This window comes from Marmota marmota, unplaced genomic scaffold, assembly GCF_001458135.2.
Source record: "Marmota marmota marmota unplaced genomic scaffold, marMar, whole genome shotgun sequence".
Classification (NCBI taxonomy): domain Eukaryota; kingdom Metazoa; phylum Chordata; class Mammalia; order Rodentia; family Sciuridae; genus Marmota; species Marmota marmota.
In genome coordinates, this window is record NW_026000016.1 from 29353619 (window position 1) to 29377291 (window position 23673).

At 40.2% G+C, this 23673-nt stretch overlaps 1 protein-coding gene across 3 annotated transcripts in view; it reads right to left on the reverse strand.

Annotated features, from left to right (window-relative positions):
* Positions 1-23673, reverse strand: part of Tgfb2 (transforming growth factor beta 2) — an 84576-nt gene that overhangs the window by 56758 nt on the left and 4145 nt on the right. For 2 of the 3 annotated variants that reach the window (XM_015483638.2, XM_048809350.1), the window contains exon 2: positions 11378-11461. The exons of the other annotated variant lie outside the window; for it this stretch is intronic. In XM_015483638.2, the coding sequence (XP_015339124.1) occupies positions 11378-11461 (84 nt within the window). The remainder of the gene's footprint in view (positions 1-11377; positions 11462-23673) is intronic. 3 annotated transcript variants of the gene reach the window in all.

Consider the following 23673-nt stretch of genomic DNA (forward strand, 5'->3'; position numbering starts at 1 on the left):
AACTTAAAATGACAAGAAAGTGAGATGACTAACATGCCACTTAGGTATAAAAAGAGTTACTAATATGTACAGTCCTTCTAGGCAAGTTCGAGAGTTTCCATCCCTCCTAAGATGACAAAGAATTCAATTCTACCTTATTCTGGCCATTTTTTTTGTTATTTTTGTTAAAAACAATATGATATCTACTTTTTCAACAAAAATTTAAATGTGCAATATATTATTGTCTACTAGAGATACACTGTATAACAGAGCTGTAGCACTTATTCATTTTGCTTAATTGATACTTTATACCTATTGATTAGTAATTCCCTGTTCCCTACCCCAGCCTCTGCCAACTACCATTCCTCTCTTTGGTTTTATGAACTGTACTATTTTTTAAATGCCTCACATTTTTAAACAATATCCCCAGTATTATTTTCCTGTCACGGAAACTGGTATGACTTTTTAATAGTTTTAAACTTTGAAAAAATATTACTTGCTGTTCTCAAAGTATGTCATCTTGATATTAAAAACATGAGCTAGAATTCCTATTTTTTCAGTAGGTTCTCAGAATAGGAAAGCAAGAAAGCTAAAGGCTTGAAATGAATAAGCGACAAATGAATGAATGAAAATTTATTCAGCCCCTACTATGTGCAAGATATCTTTATATGTCAGATCACTTCTATCTTTAAAGGACAATGAAGAGTAGGGTTTTCTTTTTATAAATTAATCCTCATTTTGGAGAAAAGAAAAATGAAGTACACAAAGGGTAACTGACTGTCCTCCTGTAACACAGTCAGGATTTTGCCCAAGTCGCCTTTAATGCAAAACCTGTATTTGTCTTCTATGAGATCACAGCCTGTCACACTCAAGAGTCACTGTTGGCTCACGGCTGAGTCACTTTCTTGGCTTATCAACAGCAGGTTGGGATCAACAAAACAAAGGTTGACATCTTCACTAAGCTGAAAGAAAGGGACCACCGGTCTGTCATACAAAGCAAAAGAAACAGAGAGGCCTATTATATGAACTCGTCTGTCTAGACAGATGACTAAACAGGGGTCCCTCCAGGGTTAAACTTGAATTTCCTCTGTTCAGCCTGTTGGATATTTAGCAATAAAAAGAAGGAAAGAAAGGAAAAAAGATAGAAAGAAAAAAAAAAAACTGTTTAAAGGCTGTAGTATTAATCCAAACCTCCTACACTACCCGGAGAGTACTTTAAAAGTCATTTGGTGCAGCCTGTATGTGTTAAAGTTTCAAGCAGAAATCAAATTGAGACAAGAAGAGCCCTAAAAATACTTGTGCTGTCTGGCTACAGACCCACAAACACAGGCCTAAATGTCCCTTTATAGCACCAGTGACAGAAGTTTGAACTCACAGAGGGAACAGGGGCTCATCCAGGTGTCCCCATAGCAGGGGATACAAATGCATTGAAGTGACTTCTCATCTTTCACATGAGCTGGCAAGCTGTTTTTCTCCTGCTCCTTATGTGCCCTGGGGACACTGAACTTTTTCTAACTTCTAATATGAAAAATACTACTTAGGGGAAGAAAAAGTCAGTATTCTTTCATCAAGGCTGAAAGATATAAACAGAGGCTAGTGATGATGAGATTCTTTTTAAAGCCTATTAATATTGCTATGCTTGGTTTGTACAGAGTCCCTCCAGGTAGGCAATTAAGAGTTGGCCATGGGACCCCCATGAAGAAAGTGGGAGCATGACAATCCACTAAGACCTCCCTCATCTCCCAAGAAGTCCTTAGCAATGTGCAGGACGCTACTTTTATTGTGACCCATATTTGCGAAATCTGTTCAGTCCTTTGCTTAACAAATATGTATTGGATGGCTTAATCTGAAACATTCCTTCTTATGTATGGGGACTGACAGGTCTTCCAGGAACTGGTTATGGAATTTCTAGAGTCCTGCCCAATGATAGGTGCTGGTACTATTCTAATCTTTTAATAGGCATCAGAGAATCAATGCAATCATCTAAGTCAAAAGTAATTCCTCAGATTTACCAGCTTGAAAACAAAACAAAACAAAAAACAGTTGTTCTATCCAGGGAACCAAATGAAAAACACCAGGATTTTATATTGCATACTCTAATTATTACCCAGCCTGAGCAAGAGAATAACTGCAGGGATGCACTTATCCTCCATATAAATTCATATCAGAAGAAATTATTTCCATTCTTCAAATGGGGAATACAGAGAATGTGCCTGAGTTAAGCTCACGGGCCACTGCTTAATTCTAATACCAGCATTCAAACCCACGGGATCTGCTGCCTGCCTTTAAGTTCCACATGTTTTTAGGAGAAAAATATTGTTTGCAAAAGAAAAAAAAATAATAAGAAGGAAAGAAACACATCTCTTTTTCTTTGTTAGAAAAGAATGATTCCTTAACACATGCAGATACAACTATGGTTCTCACTTGGTGGATTCTCCTCTTTTGATATTTCATTCTTTTAAAAAATTATTTAAATTTAGCTTATCCTCTTAAGTGAGTGATTAATAGGATGAGCTGTAGATTCAGACAGATCAAGTTCAAGGTCTGAATCTATCATTTATCAGCTGTATAACTTAGGGAAATTAAATACAATGTCTGTAAGCTTCAACTTCCTTATCCATAAAATTGACAATGATAGTGGAGTTTATGTAGAGTGCTAATACAGAGATTAACCCAGTGTCTAATATGACTATGCAGTAACTGATGTTTAGCATTGTTACCGGTAATATTATTATTGAAGACAGAATCCATGCTCCCCATCCATCAACAGCCCTACTTAAATAGATGCTGGTTTGATGCAGAAATTCATGCAAAATAAAACATGGATAGCTAGACAGAGCCAAACAGTTTTATGAAAAGCCATCCCCAAAACAGAAGTTCCCAGATCTGGTTGTGCATTAGAATCACCCAGCTTTTTAAAGCTAAAAAGGTGGGCCAACTGAGACAGAATTTCTGGAGGTAAATAAGATATGTAATACATTCAATGCTCACCAGGTGATTTTGGTGCATAGTGAAGTCAAATACTTCTTCACTAGAGTCACTAAAGACAAACCACAGCCTTGACAGTTGGGAGTTTCCAACCCAGAACCCAAACATTTTGAAATATAAAGCCCAAGTCCAAGACTGCCATGCTACCAGCATACCTGATACCTGATAGATTAGCTGTTCTAGGTGATTCACCTGTTTAACTTCTGAAAAGCAATCTGTTTTCTGCCTAACAATAGCACTAGAATTAACCAACCTTGAAGTCCCAGTGGCCTGGGTTCCACAGGGAACTACTTTCCTGGTCTCCCAAATATGGATAATGGAAGAAGTAAGTAGCAGTCTTGGGAAAACAAGTACACAAACCAGGAAAACAGAGAAGCAACCCCTGCTGCTCGTGTGAACACATTAGAAGTCAGCTCCACTTCAGAGCAAAGATACAATCCAACTGAATATTAGAAAAATATGGTCTGGCCATTTAGATTTCAGAAGGATCCAAAACCAATTTAGACTCCAGTTGGTGGACAAAGTTCACATTCAGCAAAACAGCTCCAGCAGTTGCATCATACCCACTACAGGGCAATTCAGAAATACAGATGTCCAGCCATGTGCAAAACAATGCTTTCATTTTTTTCTCCTCTTTCCCACCACTGACCCTGAGAGCAGGCTGGAAAAGCTTAGCATCTGTTGCTACTAAGAATAGGCTGTGGAGATAATTATTTAAGAACTTGCAAGCATCAAGCTACCTTGCACAGTCAGGGGCTGTCAGAGAAGAGAGCTGTAACTGTGTTGGGGTTCACACAGCAAATGCCCCATGCTAGACAAGGTTACTTTTTAGTTTGCTCACTGGATACAACAGGTAGGAGTGTGACAAATAATCTACCTGTTGGGTCACTTTCAGGGGACCAAGGTTCAGGCTAGACAACATTCTAGGGACTGACACGGTACATGATGTGTAAGTTGGCATGGGACTCACACAGGAGAGATAAGAGGCAGGAAAATCATGCTCCCTCTAGCAAACAGTTAAACATCTCCAGACTTATACTCTCATGGAAACTTAGCCTGAATCCTTACTGTGGACAACATCTTCCAGATACTGCTGGGCATGTCAGAACCAGGGTGGCAATCTAAGACCCTAAGGCTAAGGGATGTCACTACATGTTTTGGAGGTGAGCCTGAGTTTCACTTTCCCTGACATACATAAACTTCACATAACACATCAGGACTTGCTTCAGAAACCTGGTCCTTCCAACTGTGCTTTTTATGTAGATAAACTTGCTCTATATTGGAGGAGCAAGTCATTTATAAAAATGGAGGGAATTAACATTTATATTGACCTTATAAAATCAACCTGCTAAGTATTTAGTAAATATCTATTATCAAGCTTCCCATAATTTCACCAATACAGCAACAGTGTGGCTCTGATCATGTCCTTCTCACAATATCAAGTTTTTAACAAGGGTGAAATCTTCTTTCCCATTGCCTCTACTACCTATAGTAAACTATCATTTGTTCAAAATTTTGGCTGTCCCTTTTCTCTAGGTCAATCCCCATACTACCTCTCCCTTGTGCATGAACAACAAATCAGGCATGGCCACTTGACTTGCTTTAGCCAGTGAACGTGATTTGGGGCAACAACCACATCTCATGGCTCTGCCATGGGATAAGCATGCTCAGGTGAGGGGGCCTGTTCCCTTGGCCTGGGTCCCAGAATGGAGATTTCATAAGCAAAGCTTAGCCAACGCACAAAGTTGAATGAATGAAAAATCTATGCATAAGAGAGAATTTTTTAATTGTATACAACTGAGACTGAGAGGAAAGCCCTAGAAAGTGACCTTGAAATTGTAAAATAGTGCTTTATTCCACAGAGTCCCACTGTACCACAGCACATCGTTACATGGATGTTCATATACAACAGGCCAAGTATGTCTTCTGAACATATTAGCTTTGAATAATAAATACTTGACATAAACATATTGGACTATTCTCCAGACCCAGCATTTCAAGATTCCCTTAAAAAAATAAATTAACTTTTCCAAAGACCACACTAAGCTTTCTTGCTGTTTCATGATTCATCAAGATAGGGGTTATGCAAGCTCACACAGGAAGAAACAATATGCAAGGACAAACCTTCTTTGTTATGGTTTGGATCTTGAATGTTGCCCAAAGGCTCATGTGTTGAATGAAGGTTTAGTCCCCAATGAAACAGTTTTCAGCAGTAGGACTCTAGGGAAGGCGAATGGATCATGAGGGCTCTACCCTCATTAGTAAATGAATCTATAGATAGATTTATAACTTGATAGCATTTTCAGAAGGAGGTGGGAACTGTAAGAGTTGGGACCACTAGAAATGTGCCCTAGAAGTATACATCTTGTCCCTGACATCTTCCTTGTTCTTTCTCTCTCTGCTTCCTGGCCCTCAGGAGCCAATGCTTTCTTCCACCACACCCTTCCACCATGATGTTCTGCCTTACCTCAAGCCCAAAGCAATGGAGCCAGCTGACCTTGGACTAAAAACTCTGAAACCATAAGCCAAAATAAATCTCTCCTTCTTTAAGTTGTTTTTCTCAGGTATTTTGTCACAGAGATGAAAAGCTGACTAACACATTCTCCTTCCAGAAAACATAAAACAGCTTCCTATTGCTGCTTGATGGCCAAACTACAATCTCAAAGGTCATCTTTCAGGAGGCAAATATCATCTCCCACAAGAAGACTTCCTTCACCTTTCTGGGCCAAGTGAAACAATTCTTCTTCTGGCTTCTCAGATGTCTCACTTGTGATCAACCACACAGAGTTGGCATTTTGGTTTGGTTGGTTTGGGCTGCCTGACTTCCTCACTAAGTTGTAGGCTCCCCAAGGACAGGATCTACGCTTCATGTGGCACCCAGGAGATTCAATCAATATTTCTTATACAGATGGATGAATCCCAGTGTAATTCTTGCCATTCAAAACTTTAGAATTAGAAAGCAAATTCTGCTCCAAAAGAAATGCTTTTTGACTGATAAGAGACATAGTTTTACAAATTCCCTGGCTTATGACCCCATTTCAACATTTAGGCAAGGGCACTTCCATTTCCTGCACTAGGCACAGCTGGACAGATCCAAAAATCCTTCCAAGTCTGACTTGGAAAGGTAGTTTGTCATTCTTGAAGGCTAAAGCATGGTCACCTATGAGTTTAGTGCCAGGTGTCCCTGGCTACGGAGTCCAGGGGGACTATTACCATGCATTACAGCAAGTACAAACTCCAACAGCTGCCGCAGCCCGCTGCTCAGCACAAGATGGGAGACCTACAGGGCTATTTTCACACAGCGCCAACTCCTTGCCAGAAAGGAAGGAGGTGAGTTGCCAAAAACTCAGGACTATTAAAAACCACCAAACAGACAAAAAAACCATAATCTACATAAAGAACCTCTCAAACTATCTGCTGAAGAAAGAACTCGGCACAAGGAATGTCTGAGATTCCTGTGTGGTTTTACCTAGAATTGCAGTCACCAAGTTCCAGCCGGTGCATTACCAAGGCTGCTCATGTACTTACCACTTCTACCCTGGCCACCCTAAGTTCCACTCCTAACCTAATAGCCATGGTGGGCCTTTGGTGAAAACCACGGTTCTCCCCATCTTATTCAGAGAAAAAGAAGCCACAGACCTTAGAATGGCCTACGAAGTCCCACATGAATTGTCACTCAAGATCTTTCTAATCTCATCTTTGAGGACACTTCTGATAATCCTAGAACAGGCCAGAAATAGCCTAGCAGTTCCCTCTGCCAAAAACGCTCTTCCCCACATAACTTTCTGATCTCCTTCAAGTCTGTTTAAATGCTGCCTTAACTCTTCTACAGCCTGCTTATTTAAAATCGTAATTCACTTCTCTATCCTAAACTTGTTCTACTCGTTCCCCCATAACATTCATCAAATGCTACCATTCTTATTTAACCTCTATTATTAATTTTCTTCCTTCTTCTATAGAACGTAAGCTCAACAGAGGCAAGGATTTTTACTGTTTTACTCACTGGTGGTATCATCCATGCCTATCAGCCATGGGTGCCTGATACAAGTAGACACACAATAAATATCACTGAATAAATTAGTATATCATAAGGATGTCCTCTTTTACCTGCCAAAGATCTCTGCATGCACTGCACATTTATTTTAGAACCCTATCTATATTTGTAAATAATGTAGAGAGATCTTTTGGTTGAAGATGTGTTGGAAAGTTATTTTTTCTCATATTTTAATAGCCACATAGGCTTTAAATGATGCAGACCACCTAGGAGAACTAGATATTTCATTAAATCGTAGGATGACAAAACACACACACACACACACACACACACATACTACCAAAATCATAAAATATTCATACTGCATGGTTGGATTCAAAATACTGGGTGGTTTAAAAATCACACCAGAATACCAGGAGGCCCAGGGTTGCACAAATCAAATACCAAGTCATTTATCATTAACTTTACTTATTAATAGCTTGGTCAGATTCCCACCTGCTCTAATACTTCTGCTTGAAGAAAACACCATTTGGAATGAGAAAACTGTAGTTCACTGAAACTGAGTTTGGCTGAGATAATAGAGTTTACATTCCATTGTTGGCTAGATCCTAACCCCATGGAATGTGTCAGAACGGGATTCTGGCGGTAAAGAGGATGGCAGTGCTTTGACCAGGGAATTATACATTAACTTATACATTATAGAGTATGTGTCACATATGCATTAAATATTCACTTCAAAAATCCCCTTGCCACTCCATGATTGCCTGGAGTTAAAGGCACTTGGGTGAAAGAATTCACTCCCATGCATAATCTCCAAACTGGGCATCTGCCACCGTCTCTCTCTACATGACCCTTTTTACTTCCTTGCATAGTCAGTGCCCTGCCCCCTCTGTGATGAACAGTGAGCAAGGGATCTGTGTGATACTATTAGCAACAGGACTACCTCAGTGCTTGGATGAACTAGGAAAATGAAAAGCACCTAGCAAAAACTCCACTAGGGCTATAGATTCAGGGTCCCGTGCTTGCAGGGCCAGCTGATCAAACAGAGGCCTCACTGATCTGCATCCTCCCAGCAGGATGTCTACAAGTAAACAGGCCTGCATCTGCTGCCTCACACAGCTGCAAATATCCGCAAGGCCAGAAGCACCTGCACTGCCTGTTTGGACTATGCAAAGTCCCCAGCTCCGCCCACCCAGCTGTTCTCAGACTCTATGAGTCTGAGACAGGGCCAGGGAATCTGCTTTTAAGATGCCTCAGGAGATACAAATACAAGCCATGCTTTGAACAACAACATCTTTATATCTTAACTGAGTTACTTAAAAGCCTCTTATTCAGTAAGTACTTAAAAAGTGGAATTCACCTTCATGATTGTACATCCATTCATTCATGTAGAGACACTGTCTCTATTGCCTGTCCTCTGGATTCTTCTATCTTTTTTTAAAAAATATTTATTTATTTATTTATTTATTTATTAGTTGCAGTTGAGCACAATATCTTTTTTATTTTATTTGCTTTTTATGTTTAGGTGGTGCTGAGGATTGAACCCAGGGCATTGTACATGTGAGGCGAGCACTCTATGGCAGTGCCACAAACCCAGCCCTGGATTCCTCTATCTTATTAGGAAACTTTAGGCAGGTCATCCTAACCTCCACCAATATTACTGGGGGTAATGAATTTAGAAAGAGAAAAGAGATTATGCAACCACATGGTCTGTGAGGACGTGGACCATTTCATCTTCCCTATTGTTCTTATTTCAAGGCAATGGAGCCCCAGAGCCACCATCAGCATCAGTGTCTGACATGCAGTTATCAACCACACTTAGGTTACAGAAAGAGGAAAGAAAGAGGCGCCACAGGCTCCACAATGCCTCCAGCCACGCCCAGCATCTCCTTGGAACGGAGAGGCGGTCACACAAGGTGACAGGGATGGCCCTCGAGCTGCTTGGCATGGGCCCACTCCACTTAACGAGTGTTCAAAATCACACTCAGCATGGAGAAATTCACCCTGACCCTGGATGCTTGCCCCCTGGCATACGCTCACTTACATTTTTACTCAATTACTATTTCTAAGAACAGAGACAAAAAAAAAAAAAAAGAAAAGAAAAGAAAAGAAAAAGAAAGAAAGGAAAAAAGAAAGACAAGACAAGACATGCAGAGCCCCACTGTCTTGCATGGAAGGTCTGAGAAGGGTCAGCTGGGGGCTGGGAAAGTAGAAGAGCCTCCCACTTGTGGGAATCCACGTGGAGCTGAGCCCCATCTACCTGGCCACCCCCTTGGAGAAATGATTGGTCTTTTCAGAGCAGGTGGGCTTCCCCGTGTTTTTCCCCAAAGGAAAAGGGAAGTTTGAAACAAACAGGTGATAAAAAAAAAATAACCCCAAGGGCTGGGGTTGTGGCTCAGCGGTAGAGCGCTCCCCTGGGTTCGATCCTCAGCACCACATACAAAAATAAACAAGTAAATAAAGGTGTTAAAAAAAATAACCCCAAGTAAGAAGGCGACTCTAAGAAGAAAAACCAACTGAAGAACCAAGGAAGACCTCTTTACTACCAGAGAGAGGGATGAAAAGGATATCAGTCCAAAGCAGGAGGGAAGAAAGGGACCTAATGAATGGGTGACAGCATCTAGATCTGTGACCAAGGACGACGCATTTAGCTCTCCAAACCCCAACTTCCTGAAGATTGGGGATTGCCCTCCTGGCCTTCCCTGTCCAACCAACATGTGGAGAATCAGGATGAGGATTAGCAACATGGGGTGTCTCCAACCAATTTTTCCTAACTTCTTTCCCTTTCTCTTCCTTTCAACAAGCCAGTCAGTGGGTAGGGAAAAACTGGACATTCCACTTTTGGGTTTAAGGAGTGAAATAAAGTTCAAATTCAAATATAGTTTGTCTCACAAAAGGGAGTGTTAATTGCCTTTCTGTCTTGAGTTTGAATTTTCTTTCTTTCAAATTTTCTCTCTCCCTCCCTCCTTCCTTTTATATTCCCAGCCTTTTTAAACTTTTTATTTTTATTTTTTTAATTTGAGGCAAGTTCTCAATAGGTTGCTTGGGGCCTCTTTAAATTACTGGGGCTTCTAACTTCAATCCTCCTGCCTCAGCCTCCCTACCTCTTCCCAACCCATCGTAGGGACTAAAAACATGAACCACCCAACTGGTAAAAGGGGGCTTTAAAAGCATGCATTAAATCTTTCACTCTTCATTCATATAGCAGCCTCTAGCCACTCTGAGGCTTTCTGTAGTAAAATAAACATGTACTCTCAACAGAATCAGGGTGTTTTTGTTTTTGTTTTTTCTTTAATTTTTCCCCCTTTGAGGAAATCCCAGCATAGGCCACTGTAGATAAACTATATTGATTTCCAAGAAGCAAGATTAAGCATGGTAAATTACAGAATAGGAAGGATATCCAGGGAACCAGGCTTCTACCAGAAAAATAGAAACATTTCCTTTGTCTCTATCCAGGTCACCACCCTCCCACATTTACAATCAACATAATCAAAACCTTCTCAGGGCCTCAAATACAGGTGGTTAACTAATGCCAGGATTGTGAGTCTGTTTCTTGTTTTCCTAAGCAGGATTTGGGGACAACTCAGCCACTGAATTTATTGAATGCTAGGATCACTCAAGCTCTATTCTTAGGTCCAGACTCATTGCCCAGCATACAGAAGGCATTCAATAAATGCTGGTGGCAATACAATAATGTCCCAAATCAGAAAGAGGTAGAGACCTCTGGCTTTGGTGCTCCTTTTCCTAACCCATTGCACTGGCTCTAAGAAGCCTGCACTTTGTGTGAGGGTCAGGGATAAATAGTTCAAGCAAGCAGCAAGCTCAAGTCCAATTAGCTGAGGGTTGACCCCTGTCAGTCCATTTTCTCATGCAACTCAGACATGTCAACATGAAAGTCACAAATAATGGCATCAGCATAACTCTCCCTTAGGCCTCCTGCAAAAACCTCAAACGAGAGAAAAATCTCCTTTTTCCCCTTTAGTTCAGAACAAAAATATTAATTAAGCAACTACTATGTGTCGGGAATAACAACACACACATAAACAAGATATGAAAAAACAACCTTCCTTTGACATTCAGGCTATACTGTTCAACTCTCCAGAGAAGCCTCCCTGGGGATCAGGAGATCAATATTTCCAATCCCTCTGTGTCCCTTGGAACACATATTTCATTACCCCCAAGTAATACTTTCACAAGCTACAGTCAAGTCATGGCACATCTTCCAAGCTGTTCATCAGCTCTTCTCAAGTAAACTCTGACTAGGAAATGTCAGGCACCTTTGTGATAAACTCAGCTACAAGGCTGCATTTCAGAATCCTATTTAGCCTCTAATGTGCACCCCACAGGAGACAGAAACTAAAGACGGACTTGATATCACCACGTCAAACGAGGAATAAAGCAGACGAGTGTACTCACCAAGGTACCCACAGAGCACCTGGGACTGTCTGGCGCACAAGCTGCCCACTGAGCCAGAGGGTGTTGTAACAACTGGGCAGACAGCTAGGAGTTTTAAAAAGCACAGTCATTAGCTATTTTACTGAAGAGAGGCCCGACACAGAACTATACAAAGACTCAAAGTAGAAGAGGGACTCACTGAATGTTCTTATTGCCCCCACCCAGATATACAAGGTCCCTGCAACCCAGGGTCAGGAGGTCACACACAAAGATCTATAGAGGATTCTGGATTCTGGTCTCCCAGATCTCCTGGCCTCCCTTAAACCAGCTATCAGACTCCTGGATTCTGTTTTCCCTTTAACACACTCTAACATTGAAATAACAATATACAATTTATAAACTAAAATAGTAAAATAAATACCTTGAGTTATACTAAAGATGAATAAGAGAGGTCTTGACCCTCTTTGACAAAAGACAGCCTACCCATTAAGAATAATACCTGGTGTTTCTTTGGCTGGCCTAGATTTTTAGAGTTCTTAAAACCACCTGTCATTATTTTTAACTGGCATATGAAAACTCTGACTTGAAATGAGTCAAAAGTACAAGGGCATATTGGTTGTAGCTGCTTAGCTACAGTTTCAAAAGCTGGAACTCTTTGAAATGGATTAAACATTTCTTCCCTCAGAGTATGACATCCAGAAATTTTAAGCTTCACTTTCTTTAAAGTAAAAGCAATTGGATATTTCCCACCTTATTCTTAGAGACAAAACTACACCAAAAAAAAAAAAAAAAGTCTCAAATTGAAGAAAAGAAAAAAAAAAAAAATTCTTGAGTGTTCAAAGGCTTTCCTGCCTATAGTAGGGGCTTTGGATGAGAAGATATGGGCTAAAATCCCCATTCTATCATTGATTTCCCATGAATCTTTGGACAAGCCCTGGAGTTTACCTCAACTTCAGTGCCTACAAGTTGAGGCAGACATAATGCTATCTCTGAGAGTTTTTATAAGATGGGAATGAGATGTTATATTTAAAAAAAGACTGGCAAATAAAAATGATTAAGGAATGCAATCATATTAGCTATGTAACTGAGCCCTCCTAGGCCTGGCATGATATAATTCTGTCCTGGCTCCTTGCATAGACAGAAACTATGCATCTTTTATATATGCAGGGCATATCTTCTGCAAGTAACACTGTCAATATTCAGACCTGAATTGAACCCTTCCCTGTATTGAACCCTTCTTTGGATAAAAAACAAAGGCTTCATTGAATCCTTTTTTTTTCCCCCAGATCTGTGCCTTTTATCACTCAATTTTAACATGGATAGTGTCAGCCTTTCCCATACTCTGCAACTTACCATCTCCAACATTCAGCCTCCTACAAAGACCCCAGTGACACTTTTTCACACATACATGGATTATGCGGTCCAGCCAACACACTCTTTCATTGAGATGGGGGTTTTCTGTGGCCAGTGTGGCATGGAAATGAAGGCCTAGCATCTGGGCTGCTAGAAACACATTCTGCTACCCTGATGCCACCATATGCTGCTTCCAGCTGACATCTGTTCCCATATGTTCCTACCAAGAAGCAACCATGCTGTTTATTTTTAGTGCTTTCTCCACAGCCTGATAGGGAGAATATTCCCTCAAATAACCAGTCAGCAAAGACAGGAAGCTACACTGGGTATAAACTGTTTGTCACAAGATTACCAATCAAAGATTTCTCATTCAAAGTTGGTCTTTAAAAAGAGATGCTGAAAATTATCCTAAATAAAAATCCAAAAGAAAATAACCAAAGGAAGGTAGAAGATGCAAAGTGAGTCGCTTGGTTAGTAATACTTTTTCTCCAAACTATGGCCCTATGCATTTCTTGGGGGGATTTCAATCCTTTTCCTGGGAAACAGCACCTTCTTCAGGCCACTGGATGTCGTGGTACAGAAGAGGGACAGTTCTATCCATGGGATTCAGATCCCTGACACTGCCCTGGGTCACCCAGGTCACAGGTAGGAACAAGGTGACGTGACTATTGTCATTTACAATTTCCAGCATGCCCGACTTAAATATGCACCTTTGGTTTACTTTCATTCTGCTATGAAGTTGCAGTCTTAAAATTATTTCTTTCCTTTCTTTTTTTCTGTTTTATTTTCAAGCAGAGCCTTAGCAATTAAGATCATGAATTGGGGCTGGGTTGTAGCTCAGTGGTAGAGTGCTTGCCTTGCATGTGAGGCACTGGGTTCAAGCCTCAGCATTGCATAAAAATAAATAAATAAAATAAAGATACTATGTCCATCCACAACTAAAAAAATATTTTTAAAAAAGATCATGAATTGGATGAAGACATAAAGATGCAAATAGTGACTACTCAGGCCTCAGAAAGCAGTCCTTAGTTTTTAAGTTATCAATTTTCAGTCATCTACATGACTGAAGCAGTATTGGGATATGGATTTTTTTTTTAAGATCAGTGAAGCTCTAGATATATGCGAAATGGTTTGTAAAACGTGAAACACTATAAACATCTGAGACATTTATAGTCTTAGAGACAGTGCTTTTAGAAGACTCTGGGCACTCATAATTAATAAATGGGCAACTATGGGTTATACAAGTTATAAAATAGAAGGAGTCCCAGAATTAAAATTTGGTATAGGTGATTTACGAAATAACTAAATGATTCTGATATGAACTATAAGTGTTGGCGTTCAGTTTTGCCTGTGACAACACAGCTCAGAAATAAAACAACAAAACAACAATGTTTCTAGAGTGTGTTTCGAATCATTTGAGAGAGAATCACCTGGCCTGCTTGTCAAGATGCAGGTTGTTGGAGCTTAACTTCAAACTATTGAATAATAATTTGGAAATGGAGTGGGAGACAAAGGCTTAGGAGTTTACATTTATAATAAGCACCATGCTTGATTTTTTTGCATGGTACATTTGAGAACCACTCGTCCAGGTCTTTGTGACTTATAGGTTAGAAAGGCCATTTACAAAACATCATTTGATCTCAAAGCAATCCATCTAGGTGGGTCAAGGAAAAAGTGTCTCCTCATAAGGTTTATATATGTTCTGAGTAAAAAACAGTTTTATATAATGTGAAAATGTCTATAAGCTAGAAATAAAGCCATTCTTGCTGTAATATCTTAAACGGAATTAAAAATGCTTCAATGCAGTCAGTGGAGGTGGTGCATTCCTGTAATCCCAGCTACTCAAGAGACTGAGGCAGGACTATCACAAGTTCAAGGCCAGCCTCAGCAATTTAGTGAGATCCTGTCTCAGAATTAAAAATTTCCTTAAAATGCTTCAATCCCATTAAAAGTGCTTCAATAAACTTTATGTCAAATTAGCTCCTGATCCAGTTCTCCCAACCCCTCCAACAACAGAATGCATCTCTTGTAATTTTAACAATTCTAAACATGGATGCTATCTTTCCTCCTGACACTAAACTCTTTTTAGAGAATTTCCAGCAAGTATTACTGAGAAAGGGAAAAATGTTCCAAATATACAATGATTTGAGGTCAGCTTGGTTTGAGACCCTATTTTAGAATAAGAATTAATGACATTTGACATGACTCTACGTGCATAGTTTCATTATTGATGGTGATATTTTCTGACAGTGGAATTCTGAAATGTACCTCTCTCCAAGACAAATGAGCACCAGTCACCTCATTCCATGGAGAAAGAAACTCAAGTCTAGTCAGTAAAATAGTGGTAAGTCAGACCTTAGCTCATGGCTATAGCCCACACATTTAACAACTGAAGGTTTAATACTAAAGAGGACCAAATGAGGGACAAAATTACTTTTCAAATAGGTAAGATTTAAAAAAAAATGCCTCAAGGTGTCTCAGATCTAAAACAGGGTGTAGACAGTGCCAGCAACCTATGGTGATGGAGTTTGATAGACAGGCATAAAGGGGTGAGGGACTGCTGCTTCAGCACCTTAAAGGATGGCTATAATTCAGTTCTGGTTCTGCCCTCCCTGCCACTTGCAGGTAAAAGCTGGGAGCTCAGAAGCACTCCTTTCTTCATCCTTCCCAAATTTCAGAGCCAAAAGTACCAAGGGATGATTCACCTGGATGTGGAAAGATTTGCCCAAAAAGTCCTGAAAGAGAGACATCCAAGGGGACAATTCCTTCACTAAATCATCCATCCTCTGCAAAGAAATGAAATGTCCTCTGTCTATGATTGTTTTTTCCTCCTTCTAAAGTAGAATCAAGCTGGATGCAATGGTGCATGCCTGTAATCCCATTGGCTCAGGAGGCTGCGGCAGGAGGATCACAAGTTTAATGCCAGCCTTAGCAACTTAGCTAGGTCCTAAGCAACTTAGCAAGACCATGTCTCAAAATAAAAAGTAAAAGAAAGGGATGGGATGTTGCTCAGTGGTTAAATGCTTTTGGTATAATAATAATAATAATAATAATGTAAAATCAGAATAAGCCATTGACCTTTCTTTCTTTTGGGCTTTATGAGCCGGCAGCTTAATTATAAGAGTTCATTATAAAACAAGTAAAAATGACTCCAGTGAGATGCCATGAAGATGTCAAAGCAGAAGTGAAAATGTGATTAAGTCAACAGAAAGAAACAAATGACCATATGAGAAAGAATCCCCCCAATGGAAGGAATGACAAAGTTACAGCTACAAAGGTGTAGACAGAATCATCTCTGATAAACTTGTTCTAAGAAGGATTGAAATAACCAATACTGAAACGAATCCAAAATTTAAAAATTAAATGATACTTTCCAGAATATTCCCATTTATATTCTGGCAACAGGAAATATTTCATTACTCATAAAATACACTACAAAATTACAATGATCTTTTTTTCAGATAAATTTTTGCAAAGGTCAGTGGACCCTGTGGTCATTTCAGTGTCCTTCTTACAACCAAACTCTGCATTCTTGTTCACAATATGAGGTAACAAAGATGGCTAGAATAGCCTAAATTCAGGAATGAGTGATTATCTGTGAACTAATTTGCCAAGACAGATGTGATATTCGTCAGGGTGGTAACAGGGAAAGCCAGATGGCCAAAGCCAAGGTTGAAGTCCCAGCATCTTTCATTTGCTTTCATGAAACCAGAAAGATGCTGTAGTATTTCCTGAAACAAACAACAACTCCAAAAAAGCAACTCCTTTTCTCAAATAGCTGCTCCATGATTTTTCTTTCAAAAACACAGTGTCTCTTCTTTGGGAACAACTTGCTCCCCCATTACCAACACACAAGGACCCAGGAAGTCCTGAGGCAACAAGGACCCTCTCAGGGAACAGAGATGTGTGGAACATGCTCGTGTGAAAGAAAACAGCTGCCTGTGGAGGCTTGGAAATAATGTGTTCAAACTATTTTCAGAAAGTTTGGGCTTCACAACATCCAAAAAGCATTTTCCATTTGCCTTCTGTTTCTCAGTCGCTGTGGGTAAAGGAACATCTAAGCCAAACATTTCTTACTTATCAGGCATAACAAATCCAAGTGCTCATTTTTGAGAGAACAGAGGAAGGGATGGTCCCAGTCCACAGAGGTTCTCTTTCTCAGGACCATAAGGCTTTCCCTTCTTGTAAGAGACACAAAATCCAAGCAATTCAATTCCTGTCAGACAGCAATGCTTTCTCACATCAGTGAAGTGGTGTTCCTGGGTAGCCCCGGCAAAGCCAGAAGCTAACTCAGTTCTCAGTGAACACCTTGCACTGCCAACAATGCTCTGAGGTTTTAGGGTGGTTTTGCTCTCTGATACCAGCACCCAGGTTTTTCATTTCTCCTGAACAGTCCCTTCACTTTCCTTCATGCAGCTTCCTCTTTGAGACCTCTTCTCCTAATGTCTCACTCCATTGCTAAGGCCCTTTTCACCTGACAGCTCAGAAACTGCTGTGGCTAATGCTAGGTAATGAAGGTGAAATGAGGTCTATCCAAGTCTAGCCACAGCTGCCAAACCAGGCTCAGTCTTGGCTCCAAATGTCCTGGCTTCTTCCTCCACAGAGACTCTTGCCAAAGGAAGAAGGAAGAAAAGGAACCTGTGAGGAGGGGTGGGACTGGAAGGGCCAGGAGCAGCTGCATTAGGTGCTTCCTCACATGCCTCCTCACCAAGACTTTATAATGGCCATCTTCACCCAGTGAAGTAACGGAGGCCAGGTCAAGTGAAGGGGCTCCAACCCCAGCTACTGTGCCAACAAAGGCAGAGCCCAGATCTTAACTCTGCAGGAAGCAACTTGAATGTCAATGAGACAGCTCTGATAACTCTCAAGGAGAGAGCCAATCTGTAACCCAAAAAGGACCACTTTTTAACAATTGTGACTATGGTAGGACGTTTTTTTTTTTTTTTTTTGGTACTGAAGATTGAACCCAGGGCCATGCACATGCTAAGCAGGCACTCTAACATGGAACTATATCTCCAGCCTTTTAAAAACTTTTATTTGAGACAGGGTCTCACTAAATTGTCCAGGCTGACCTCCAATCTGTGATGGTTCTGCCTCAGCCTCCTGAGTAGCTAAGATCACAGGTGTGCACCACCACACCCATCCTAGAGTAGGACTTCTTGGCTTGGATGTTTCCCTTTTAACCTCTGAGATTCCTTTGGTGCAATTCCCTTGTTTGTTCTTCTTCCTTCTTTACTTATTGGATCTGTCCAGCTTCGAAGCCCATGCTCATGTATGGCACCATCCTGCTTTCCCAAACACAATTCTCTGAAAGAGACTAGAGGAATGTCCTATCAATCAAATCTATCAAAAATTTATGGGGGGAAAAAAGTTACAGGGAAAGATCAAAACCAGGGACTTGATAAATCTCCAATTTGGGGATCAATCAAATACAGAGATAAAAGCTGAATATGTTAGAGGCAAGGAAAACAGAGCCAAACTTGTGTAAATTCAATTCTTGCTAGAAGAGTCACCATTCTCTCCCAGATGCACTGCATTATTTTTCAAGAGGTCAAGAAAAGTCATGCTCTCCGTTTTCTGGGTTCTGTATTAGAGCTTCTAGTCTGTATTATGGTTTCTTCTCTCTGTGGTGACCAAAAGCCTTACTTCTATAACACATCACTGCTAGAAATAGAAATATCCATGTCCTCAGATATTAAAGGGAAAAAAAATCAGTGCTAACCTCAAAGGGATGCTTGTGAAGATGAAGAAACTAGAACATACACATAAAGTATTTAAATCTCTGCAGAGGACGTATCAATAAAGGTTAGCTTTCACCATTATCATCACCATCATTTTCTTTATGGTCTAAAAAAACGGGCAACAGGAGATGTAAGGTCACGAGAAGCCCTAGGCTGACTCTTGGCCCGTGATACCCGTTAAGTATATCTTCCCTGAAATTGAAGGTGAGCAGATTTCAGTTCCATGTCACCTGGTCCAGACCCTTTGAACTCAGACCCTCTGGTGGTTCAATCTTAGTGCTCATTCATCTGTTAAATATTTATTGAACAAAGACCCTATGCGAGGTTCTGTAAGAGTGCAGAGAAGTTAGACGCTCAGTTCCTATTCCGAGAACATTTACAAACCAATAAAGAAGACAGCCCAGAGCACAGTGAGAAATTATGAAGAACAAAAGAGGCAGAGATAGAGATAAAACTTAAGATAGTGATGGTGTAGTGTGAGAGCCAATTCAGCAAGACTAGGAAACCAAAGAAGGCCTCTTAAGGAGGTGGCATCTTACTAAAGCTAGAAGGGCTTTTATAATAAGTGATAAAAGACAGATCTCACCTGGGCACAGTGGCACTCACCTATAATCCCAGTTACTTGGGAAGTCAAGGCAGGAGGATCCCAAGTTCAAGGTCAGCCTGGGCAACTTTGTGAGACCCTGACCTTAAATACATACATACATACATACATACATACATGCATACATAAGGGCTGGGATGTCATCAGTGGTAGAGGACCCCTGAGTTCAATTCCCAGTGATGCAAAATAATAAGAAGAAATACTCCCAGGGGAAGAAATAGCACCAACAATGGCTCAGGAGCATAAAAATAAATGGCCCGTTTGTGTAAACCAAAGAAGGTGATATAGTGGGAATGTAATTTTCATGTCAGACTTTAGTAAGAGAAGGGGCTGAGCAAAGGTGGGACTAGACCTTGAAGGGTCTTGGATGTCATCTAAGAAAGCAGAACCAAAGAAGCCTAAACTCTCAAGGCCTTCTCATATAGTAGATTACCAGCCCTTGCCATTCTATGTGTCCTGACCATAAATGGCAAAGGTCTCCTAAAGAACCAGGAAACTAGAGTGAACAAGGAAACTAGATTCACTGATTGGAACTTACAAAGAAAAAAGGGAATGGAAGTCTGAAGTGGAAGTGGTTCCCAGGCACCATTTTTTTAAATCACATCTTAATATCTCTAAAGTCCAGACTTTCTTTTATCATCAGTGCCACCCTAGCATTAACTAGAGTGATACTTCTTTCTCAGTGGCACATAAAATAACAGTGCATCTTAAAGTCAATGGTGTTTGCCATTCAGTGAATAAAAGCTGCTCTGCATAGCCCTGCTACATGTCCATTGCAGCTGTGCCAGGTGCTTCCTGGTAAACATCATCTCAATCCTCTGCACCTCCAGGAAGCAGGTGGCCCAGTGAAGAAACTATGACCCTCTAAAATGAAGGGGCTTCTGTCTCCCAGAGACTCAGCCAAGTGTGGAGCAGGGACATGATGTATAAGCAGTAGACTTCCATACACATCATAGTAAAGGGCAAGAAGACAAATCACAGGTTGGGAGGAAGAGCCCTGTGCTGAGTTAAGGCCACCCAGCCAATCCAGGCAGCAAGGTGTTGGAGAAGTGCAGTCAAACATCCATTTCTGGAGATCAGACATCAGAAAAGAAACAAAATGAATGAGGAACAGAAGTAGCTAGTGGTTGGAGCCTGATGCAGATTTCATGTAAACAAATGACAGAAGCAAGCCTTTCAGTCTAAACAAGCCCATCAAAGAATCCCTAATGTATTATCGAACTTAAGGTAAAATACTTGGAGAACATTGAATTCCTAGGTTAAAAACCATTTTTGTTTAAAGGACACTCAAAAAAACCAAAAGCACACCATGTGCTTTTAAAATGACAATGGAAATATTTGTTTATCTCAGCCAGGGCCATGTTTCATCAAGCTGTTCAGAATCTGCAAAATGGAATACACCCTAAAGCAGAAGGGCTTCGGAAGCAGGGAAAGCACATCTGGCAGATCCAAGGGATCTCTGCAGGATCCCCTGAGGACCGGAAATTCTCCATCAAGAGAGCAGCAAGGGCTATCTTCAGCACATTCTCCTGGTTGCAGTTCACCTTACTCCTGAACCTCCAAAGAAGGGTAGGTGTGGCAGTGGGGAAGAAGTCAGGCCGGAGTCGCACCCAAGTGGTGACCTGCACACCTCTCCCAGAGGTAGGCTCCTCCACTCTATCTTCCGGAACCTTCTAAAATTGCAGCCTGAAGTGTGTTGTAATCTCTGGGCAAAGGCCTAGGAGTCAATGAACTCCTCAGTTCTAACCCAGATTTGATGTGGGTTCAACAGTGAGTCATTAGCCTTTTTCTCACATTCCCATTTCCTCTAGGAAAAATGATCTGTCATTCTTTCATATCTTTATATGGAAGATGCTGTGACTAGGTTACATCATCGTCTTTTCACCAGGGAGAAACTGTAATTCAAAAAGTGCAGCTCCTTAGGTAGTCCACAGGGGTCGCTGTGGAGACAGAGAGGACCCCAGGGTTCCTTCTAAGAGATAAGTGGTCCTGGGACACCCCTCAAGCTTCTCTGAAGATGGCCTCTATCCAGCAGGGTCTCCTCAGGAGAAGCATAAGGCCGGCTGGCCTACGTTGGCAACAAAGACTATCTAACTGTTTCAGTTAAAAACTGAGGACTTTTTTTTTTTTTTTTCTAATCTGAAAAGTAAAAAAGAGGAAATCCTGAAAGAGGAGAATGTGGCCTAACTTAAATGTAACCACAATTAGGTACCAGAGTTAGTACAAGCAATGATGCAATAAGAGAGAAGGAATTAAAGTTTGGTCTGTTGCACATAAATAAATCTTTCTGGAAGTCAAAGAGTTCATGTCTGTTCTTTGATCTCCTCTCTCTCTCTCTCTCTCTCTCTCTCTCTCTCTCTCTCTCTCACCCCCACATACAAACACAATGAGAAAACCTTAAAAAAAATAAAACAAAAATACTACATAAACCAAATATGCTACTGTATTCCAGAAATTGCTAACATTTTCCTTCATTGGGCAATTGGCCAACAGACCAGCCATTTGTATAGAGAGAGACATATTCATGAAGAGAAAACTAAGTCATATTCCCCCAAACCGGTATCATTGGTATTCATTTTATATTCCAAAATTTCACTAGGAAAATAGTAAAGCAGATTGCTTAGTATTAAATGTTTAGCATTTGTGTGAAACAATTACAAAGGTAACCTCATTGTGATTTTTTTTAAGCTGAATATTTTAGTTTATCTAAATTAGTATGATAGAATAAACAAAAATGATTATTTTCTCCAGTTCCCTAGTTTGGCGATTCCACTCTTCATTAACACAAAACAGCTTATTTTACTTGAAAGGAAAATCCAAGGTAATTCCTCACTTCTTTTTTTGCTGTGTTCTGACTAACATCATACTGTTGCTGAGTGAGGCAGCTCATGGAAGGGTCAACTCCATTTCTTAACTAAATAAAAGGAAAAGGTCGATGTCCCAAATGTAGGTGATGTTAAGATCACAATATTCAAGTAAACACCATACAAAATGGTCTAATTAATATTCTATTTAATTAGATAACTTTCTGATTGTCATATTCAATGCTTTCATTTTAATATTATTTGGTCACAAAGATCTTTTACTTTTGTTATTACTTCTAAAATGGTACTACTAACAGAATTCAGTAGGCCAAGATAAATACCAGGGTTCCAGAGCTCCTAACCATGGGCAATACTGAAATTTGGGGCCAGATAATTCTTGATATATGGAGGAAGGGGGAGCAGTCCTGTGCTTTATAGGAAGGTTAGAAACATCCTTGGCTTCTACCCAATGAATACCAGGAGTACTACTCCACCCCTAGTCATGACAACCAAAAAATGTCTTCAGACATTGCCAACTGTCCCTGCAGAGATGGTGGGGGTGGGAAGGTAAGGGTTTCCATAGTTGGAACATTACCTGATTTGTTACAATGAAAATAGGAGAGAAAGAAACTGAAAACCCGTCTCGTCCTTTCTTTTATTCTTTCTGAATGTCCAAGCCTCTACAGATGCTACTTTGATTCAACAGTCACTCTCTAAATTTCTAAAACCTTGTGCAGTATCTTTTGAATGGACTTCAAATGGATTGTCAAACTATTCAAAGTTCACTTAATTCCCACTGGGCAAACCATCGGTAAACCTTAGCCTAACTCCACTTTGAGTCTTAAACTAACAGCATGTGAAAAGATCAATATGAATAAATTCAAAACTAATCAGACCCCTTCTTTAAATGTTGACACAGTATTATTTATATCCCATAAATACATTCTTGACTAAAATTCATACTAGGAGCTTGGCACCTGACCAGTTCTATTCATATTTACTGTATTTATATAGTACACTTAGCCAAGGATAATATTTAAGACAAAATATGCCTGAGGGCATATACAATATCTCTTATATTTTTACTTTTAAATCTCCGCATTGCTAAAAATATTTAGTCTGAACTTCATAAAATGTCCCACAAAGGGCTATCAGCAATCTGTAGTGATATATAGCTCATTGAGTATAATTAGAGCATATTTGTAATACTTGAGCTGAAGTCACTCCCTGAACACTAATAAGTCGGTGGTAAAAAAATGAACCAGTGATCTTTCCCATGCCTTCATCTCTGAGACTTGTGACCCTCACCGGATCCACTGCAAGAAATGACAGGCGCACACCCTCCCTGCAGCAATTCAGTGACGGGCGAGTTAAAAGCTAGGCAGAAAAGTCTTCAAGAAGGAAAGTTGGTATAAAAGCCAACGCTGTACTTTTAACTTGCTTTTTAAAAATATGGTGGAGTAATTTTTTTTCTTTTCTTCCTTTTTTTTGGAAGAGTTCACTGTATTCCAGAATAACTAGAAAGTGCTGGAAAATCAGTTAACCTACTTTCTATAAAATGATCCACAGTTCTTGCACAGTAGTATCAACTCTGCTATTAATATGGTTTTCTGCTCCTAAACTTCCATACAGTCCACAGGCTTCTTACAGCCTGTATTTGTTTATTGAACACCGATAGTCTATTTTTTTATCCTGATCTCATCAGAGGTTTTAATTTGTCTGGAAGCTGAGGGCAGAATGGAAAGGAGAACCCACACACTGGTCTTAGATGCCATATTCTGAAATCCTCCTAATAATCCAGGAATTTTTCCAATC